Below are 7,732 nucleotides of genomic sequence, written 5' to 3'. Positions count from 1 at the left end.
AAATGGAGAGAGCCTGAGCACCAGCACAGCACCAGCAGTATGCCTTACCCAGCTGCACCAAACAGGGCGTTGCTGTGGGGGGAGGGGAGCCCCTTACTCTTGCAAATATTGTCTTGTTTTGGCTTTTTAACAGCGCCTCAATCTGATTTTCTTTTATTGACCTTTTTTCTTCTCCTGATTATCAAAGCCTGTTTTTTCTTTGTTGATTAATCAGTCGTTTTGTCTCTCCTTCAGGTCCATCACCACATCTTACTACCGTAACTCTGTTGGGGGACTGCTAGTCTTTGACCTCACTAACCGCAAGACCTTTGACCACGTCAAAGAATGGCATAAGGAGGTGAGTGAGCACATCCTGCCTCACCACATGGTCTATATCCTCATCGGCCACAAGAGCGACCTCCAGAAGGACCGCAAGGTGAGCCGGGATGAAGCGGAGCAGCTGGCTGCTGAGCTGGGGATCCGCTACATCGAGACGTCGGCTAAATGCAACAGCAACGTGGACCGCGCCTTCGAGCTGCTGACCAGAGATATCTACGAGCTCATGAAGATGGGCGAGATTGTTACCCGCGATGGTTGGGATGGTGTGAAAAGTGGCCTCACTGCTAAGGTCCTCTACCCTGGTGATGAAGAAGAGGAACTCACCACTGCTTCGGCTGAGAAGGGCTGCCATTGCTAACTCTATAAACTCTTCCTACTGAGGGACCCCCCCCACCATGTCACAGCTGTCCGTGATAACCTGCACCCTGTGGTCGCTCTTCTTTTCCTCCTTTGCAGATTGTGCACTTGTCAGTCTCATTGCAGGTGGGATCTAATAATCCATGCAGTGAAGCAGCTAAACCCAAGGTTAAACAAACAGAAACCACTCCTTTGCCCTCTCACTGCAGAAGCAAATGAACATTTGCCATCTGGTGATGATGAAATACCCCCACTGCAATATGGTCCATTCCCTCCTATTGGTGTTAGCACTGATGCCAGACCGCTTCAGAACTTTAACTGGTTTATAAATACTGTCAGAAACAGAGAATATCTGTAGTTAAGATGTTTAGATAGAGACCATTGTTCCAACGATTAGTGGTTCCAGTTCATTTACCTGTAAATAACATTAGTTACAAAATGTGCACTAAAGGTGTTGATGTCTCCACTATAATTATTTGACAAGGTGAAAAGAAAAAAACTTGATTTCAATCTGCAGCTTTTTGTTGCTTCCTCAACCATTTGTTGATTTAATGGATGTTTGTAAAACTGTCACACAAACACCTTAGATATTTAAACCACTGCTATACTTTGAAAGATGCTTTTAATAAGCTGGACGGTTGACTGAGGAACTTTGGTCCGTTATTGTTGTCCTGACTCACTGTATTTAAGGCTATGATGTACCGTGGCAAAAACTGTTTAGTGACATCATGCAATATGTTGGTTTAATGACATCATGTTTGCAATCATCTTCATTTCATAGAAATGCAGCAGCCTGAAATCTGAACTCACAGCAAACCAAACAGTTACCGATTCCTCTGCAAAGCTAGCATCACAGTCTGTAAAACGCTAAATAGATGAGCTAATTAGTATAATGCTAAATGCTAAAACACCTGTTCACCATCAGGCCGGAAAAGAACCTAGTTTTATTTGCTGTGACCACAGAATAACTGAAAATAGATGGCTAATAAACAACCGGCATTCAGTGAGATCCTGATGGCCGGAACGTTTAGTTCACTTAATCCACCAGATTAATTAGTTCAGCTATTAGCTGATTCATTAGCTTTCAATGGGTTTTTATGCAAGTATGAAGCATACGCAGCATTGCAGAGATCAAGAGTGATGAGTTTAATGGTTGTGTTTTTGGACTGTGGGAAAGAACCAGGGTACCAGGAGAGAACAAGGGTACCAGGAGAGAACCAGGGTACCAGGAGGGAACCAGGGTACCAGGAGAGAACAAGGGTACCAGGAGAGAAATGTTGGGTGGGTGTCTTTTCAGCGGGAGCCTCGATTCTGGACTGAATAAATGAACATTTCTACTGAAATGTGCAACTATCAGAATAACATCCTGCTGAAAAATTAGAAAATCACATCATAACTGCAATGGAGCCTCTCTCCACGCAGGAACGATGATGATAAGTGTGAATAAAAAAAGTTTCAGGGAAGATGGATCTACTTTAACTGGAGAAATGCATTTCTTTTAGCATAAGTTTACTGTCCTCTAATATGCTGGATTAAACAATAAAAATGTACTTTGCCATTCATCTGTCTTCCTCTCCTACTCAGTTTTTACCAGCATCTCATCACTCATCACCGACCCCACATTCATCCAGGTTATAGAGATTAATACAGATTAATGCAGGATTATGAACCTGCATTATGTCTGCAATAAAGAGTTGCACAGATTTTTAGATTAATTCTGCCCATGACTGAACCACAGGGGAAGCTTTTATTCTTTGCTCTCACGATCAGATTTACTTTAACTTATATTTTTAATCATGTGAAGTATTTAATATGTCTTCAGTGCAGGGAAAGTCTTTATTTTAGTGGTGCTCTGCTTTGAGATGAAAGAAATGTATCTGACTAAGTTCCAGTCTTTTCCACCCGTCTGTCTCCAACGTTTTAGTCAAAGATGGCCGACTTGTTTAGTTGGAAAAATAAAGATGATTTAAACATTCTTTTTGAAAGAGTGCTTTGTTGTTGTTGTTTCTTATCAAATGCTTCTGTTACCAAAGAAATTAAAACAAAGATTAGGATTGAAATGTTTGCAATGTTTTCAGTTCCCACTGCCACTACCAGCTGATTGATCCCGGGTTTAAACAGGTTTTAATTTAAAGTGCTGTGATTTTATGTTCTATTCTATTCCCAGCCAGCTGGGAATTTATATTTCTGATACTTTAAGATGTTTATTGCCCTCCCCAGTAGGGGAGGGCAATAGATATTATTCAGCTGTTATATACTGTTTATGACACACAGTCCTACTAACTGTGTGTTAGAACAATAAATGAAAGAGTGATTCCAGCTCTAATCATGGTCACTGCATTATGTATCGCAAAGAAAACTATCCTCATGAATTGGAAAAGTAAGGATAAACTCAACATCAATCAGTTCAGAGATCTGTTGTTGGATCATTTTAATCCTGAGACAGCATCTGCATCCCCATCAGACCGATCTCTCTGGGCTCCTTTGATCGGCTCCATCACTTAGTGTAGTGGGAGGCTGTGGGGCGCGTCCTGCGGGGTGCGGGGGCTGGTTCGGGGGTCCTTTGGTCCTCGGGGGCTCAGGGGGCGCTCGGTGTGGGGTGCCTGGCGGGTCTGAAACTCCCATCAGGGCGAGGCTTGGGACGCCTCTGGGCATCCTACAGCGGCCTCTTGCGGTGCCCCCGGGGATTGCTTGTGGAGGACGTGAGCTACTGGCCTGGTAGCTGGGCTGGGTGGGTCTGGGGTCCCTGGGGCAGGTTGCCCTCGGGCAGGTGCCCCGTTGGGGGTTCGGGTTCTGTGGGAAGTGCTGCTCGGGGTCTGGGCCGCTGGGGGGCCTCGGGCACTGTTTGGCTTGGGGGGGGTGGGGTTAGAAGGGCTTCGAGTCTGGCTCCCTGTCTCGGGCCTGGTCCATGCCGTCCCCTGGTGGGGGCTTCGTCCGGGGTGGGGTTTCTGCATGGTGCGTGTGGGCTGGCCGACCAGAGTTGTCTTCTCCTCCTTTTTTTTTGGATGGACAGGATGGGTGGGGGGGGCATTGTCGGCCCTGTGGCCGGCTGGCTTGTGGGCCCTGCTGCTGGTCCCTGGCCCCCGGGCTAAGGTGGTGCGATTGATGGTGCTCTCGGGGAACGGGGGTGCCTATTGGAGTCAGTGGGGGAGCTGGCTCCCTGGCAGTGCAGTACGCACCCCAGTTCTTTGGTCCCCATCCCTGGAATCCTCCCTCTGCCTGCTCCATCACACTGCCACACATGTAGGTTCTTGGGGAGGGGGTCGTTACTGGAGGGTCCCAGATTCGGATGACGTCCCCCACCCCAATTTTATTTTGCATTTTAGACACTTCCATCTAAAACATTTTCACAACACACATCTATGTTGGGCATTTTCTGGGGGGTGGGGGTCAAAGGCACCGAGGGGGGGGCTTACTTCATGGGCCTCACCACGGTCGGCTCCCCCATCCCCTCTCGCATTTAGACATTGTTGGTTCTGGGTTGTCAATGGGGGGGTGTGCTGGCACCGCCTGTCTTCCAGAGGGGGGGTAAAATGTGCCGGACACCCCCTTTTGGTACTCCCACTTTTAATTACATCTGAGAGAAACACCACATTGGAGCAGGCGCAGGGAGGATTGGGCTCTTCTCACACCCCTGTTCCCCGGCTGCCGCCCAGAGTCTGGGGCCTGGAGGAAGAGCGAGCCGCCTGGTCTGTGGTTTTGGCGTGGGGCAGCTGTGGGGTCTGGAAGGCCTGCTGGTGGCGGGGCTGTCACCTCTGCTCTCCCCAAAGAAGGTTGGAGGGAGAGGCGTGTAGTGGCTGGGTGAATTAGTTAGGGGGAATTATTGGATGTGAGTGTTATGTGTGAATTTGAGTCCCACTCACACCACACAGACTCTGTGTGGTGTGAGTGGGGCACTAGGGTAGGAAGGCGTGATTGCGACTGTGAGTTTTTTTTTTTTCTCTTCCAGGTTGGGGTCTGAACTGCCCCCTCTCCCAAGCACATCTCAAGCTCCAAGTGCGGAGCCCATTCCCCCCGTCCTGCTCTCCCTCCTCTGGCTGGTGCCTGGTGGAGCTCGAGATTCTATCCTGGCTTCTCTTCATTGGCTTCCTGTTAAATCCAGAATAGAATTTAAAATCCTCCTTCTCACATATAAAGCCTTAAATGGCCAAGCTCCATCTGATATCAGAGATCTGATTGTTCCTTATGTTCCTAACAGAGCACTTCGCTCTCAATCTGCAGGTTTACTAGTGGTTCCTAGAATTTCTAAAAGTAGAATGGGAGGCAGATCTTTTAGTTCTCAGGCTCCTCTCCTGTGGAACCAACTAGCAGTTTTAGTCCGTGAGGCAGACACCCTGTCTACTTTTAAGGCTAGGCTTAAAACTTTCCTTTTTGATAAAGCTTCTAGTTGAGGAAATATTTATGCTGCCCAGCTGGCTGCGCCTCAAACGGTTCCTTTTTTTCTATTATTCTGTTGTTTTGTTTTTAGTTTTTTTAAGAATTAAACCAGGATTAATCCAGGCTTTATTGAGCCTATTGTGTCTGTAAATAAGACAGAGGCTAAACAGCCAGAAAGCTCCCAGAGCTGAGAATGAAGCTTTATGAATCCGACCAGGCAACAGGAAACACCATCAGATGTTAGCAGCAGCTAAACGCTGGCAGATGTTTAACAGGATCTTCACAGTAAATAACTGCCTCTGTTCCTCCTCCTTCATCATGGAAAGAGATGATCCACAGCTCAGTATATAAATACATATACATGCAAAATGAAAAACATTATTATTTATTTCCTAATTAATGCTAATTGTAAAATAAAATGGCCTCCAGATGTTTCTATTGAACCCTGGACAGCTGCAGTGCATTGGGTCCATCATGCAGCAGCCTGGATTCAAATCTGTGTCAATATAAAAACAGTGTAGTTATATTTTTATAATCAGATTAAATTACAACCATTAAAAGACATCTAGTAATTTGGATCATTCTGACGAGCCGCTTGAAGCAGCAATATAAAAAAATACTTGTTTTATTGTCATTTCATGTCCAGATTAATGAAAAACAGGCTCTCAGGTCCTGACTCCAAAAGTTCAAAGCCCCACGGCTCTGGAAGAGTTGGAGCTAAAGGTCTGAAATGTTCTGCAGTTGTGGTTGACATGATGTAGAGCAAATGAGACCTGCTTTTTCTCAAGCATGACTTTATTACTGCTGTTCAAAAAAGACCTATCACTTTCAAGAAGAAAAGAACACCTTTGAGTCATGTTTGAACTGATGCAGCTTGGTCTGCTTTTACTCTAGTTGACAGAAACTAGAAGCTGTTAGCTTTCAAATTACGCATCACAATCTGGGTTTACAGTTCCTCAGTTAATTGCTTTTCCATCTGGGTTTGCAAAATAGGTGAGGATTAGGCTACTTCAAAGTGAGAGGGATGTTAAGAGGTTAATAAAGTTATAGTGAAGGGCCCAATATCAATGTCTTTCCTGGCCCATTCCATCATCTATACATTTTGTTTGGGTTTTGCTAGCTATAAATTACAGTGCTGCTGTTAAGCTAATAAATGTAGCATTAAAAATTAGCCTGTTTGAACCACAGCCAATCAGAAGCACCTAGAATAACCTGCTCATTATTAGAGGGCAAAATTACATTAAATCAACATTGTGTCAATACTTTAAGTCTATTTGTTTTATGGAGTTTATCTAAAAACTAAAAACCATATTGATCCTATATGCTGGCGTCACTTTGTTTCTCCTATTTTTTATTTATTCATTATGCTCTTATTCCACTTTCCTTCAATTCAAATCCCATCAACCAATAGGATCTCAGCAGTGATGACGGGTTTCCTTTACCTACCCATCATGCTGTTCGCGTGTTTCCCTACATTCAGAAAATAATGATAATTATGTTGCTGATTTGAGGTTCAAAACAAAATCACAAAAGTGAAAAAGTTGATCATAAAGTTTAACGTCACTCATCTTCACAGGAAACTACTGCAAAGGAAAAACAGAGATAAAAACCGTGAGTGAGAAAGGGAGCAGCCGAGCTCATAACCAGCCCAGTTTAATCTGCTAGCTTTAAAAAGGGCTTCTGCTGTGATTGGCACAGAGGTGTCAGGTGACCTGGCGTCTTTGCGGAATCGCTATCAAGAGATTTCGGAAGCACAATTTTTATAAACCGAGGCTGCTGGTAACCGGAAGTTCTAGCGCCTCATCATCCCGGTTCAAATCAAAGTAGAGATAGAAACACATCGCTGATCCAGTTATAAAAGGAATAAAGCAGAGCATTCTAGTAACGCAGCTCTGTGTTTGCGCTCCTCAGGTTAACATGATCTCATTAAATCATCAAACGCCGCCGAACATGAGTATGTTCTATGATGGGTCTAGATCTATGTTATATAGACATTAGATGAATAGATATGGGAGTAGATGAGTAAATTTCTGACATGGTTGCTTCTTTGCGGCCAGCGCTGTTAAACAGGAAGTAGTGCTACAACAGGCCAGTGCGCATGCGCCGGAGCTCCTAGCATCTAGGGCCGTTTGTCTTCATTAAACGGTAAGGACGGGCCTTTTCTCCTCTCTCTGACTCTAGGTAGCAGCTACCGCTCACCGCCGGCCGCTCCAGCTCCACTCACGGAGCTTTGAGCCGCGGGGCTCCGCTTGACTCGCGGCAGGGTTCAGCCAGCCAGCCTCGCGCAGAATGGAGGGGCAACGCCGCCGTCGTCGCGCCGTTGTTTGCCGTACGTGCCGCCGCACAGGGAGACGTCATTTTGAGGGGGAGCGGAGAGTTAAAAAGCAGAGTTACGAAGGGACGTACGGTTCATAGACAGGCGGCACGCAGCCGTCACACTTTAACCGCTCAGCTTGATCGGTGCAGCGGCTCCTCCAGCCTGCCCTCCTCCAGGAGCTGTAATGGCTGCCGGAGGAGGGGAGCTGTACAGCTGCCTTTACGGCCCCAGGAGCTGTAAAGGCAGCTGTAATGGAACATGGAGGTTAGGAGGAGGAACATGGAGGTTTGGAGGAGGAACAAGGAGGTTATGAGGAGGAACATGGAGGTTAGGAGGAGGAACATGGGGGTTATGAGGAGGAAC

At 46.1% G+C, this 7,732-nt stretch overlaps 2 protein-coding genes across 2 annotated transcripts in view; both read left to right on the top strand.

The window, feature by feature from the left end:
- The first annotated feature begins 210 nt into the window (after nucleotides 1–210).
- Nucleotides 211–2,657, top strand: LOC107101137 (ras-related protein Rab-39A-like). The gene has a single exon (XM_015399925.1). The coding sequence runs from the start codon at nucleotides 365–367 to the stop codon at nucleotides 674–676; it is 312 nt and encodes a 103-aa protein (XP_015255411.1). The 5' UTR covers nucleotides 211–364; the 3' UTR covers nucleotides 677–2,657.
- A 1,437-nt stretch (nucleotides 2,658–4,094) lies between these two features.
- LOC107101140 (glucocorticoid modulatory element-binding protein 1-like) overlaps nucleotides 4,095–7,732 on the top strand; it is a 27,184-nt gene continuing 23,546 nt past the window's right edge. The window contains exons 1-2 of the mRNA XM_015399929.1: nucleotides 4,095–4,109; nucleotides 4,332–4,448. Of these exons, the coding sequence (XP_015255415.1) occupies nucleotides 4,095–4,109; nucleotides 4,332–4,448 (132 nt within the window). The remainder of the gene's footprint in view (nucleotides 4,110–4,331; nucleotides 4,449–7,732) is intronic.

Source organism: Cyprinodon variegatus, unplaced genomic scaffold (assembly GCF_000732505.1).
Source record: "Cyprinodon variegatus isolate N-32 unplaced genomic scaffold, C_variegatus-1.0 Scaffold1057, whole genome shotgun sequence".
NCBI classification, from domain to species: domain Eukaryota; kingdom Metazoa; phylum Chordata; class Actinopteri; order Cyprinodontiformes; family Cyprinodontidae; genus Cyprinodon; species Cyprinodon variegatus.
This window is presented reverse-complemented; position numbering and strand designations above follow the sequence as displayed.

Coding starts and splice junctions, on each gene's coding strand:
- LOC107101137 (XM_015399925.1), top strand. CDS start 365: ATGGTCTATATCCTCATCGGCCACAAGAGCGACCTCCAGAAGGACCGC.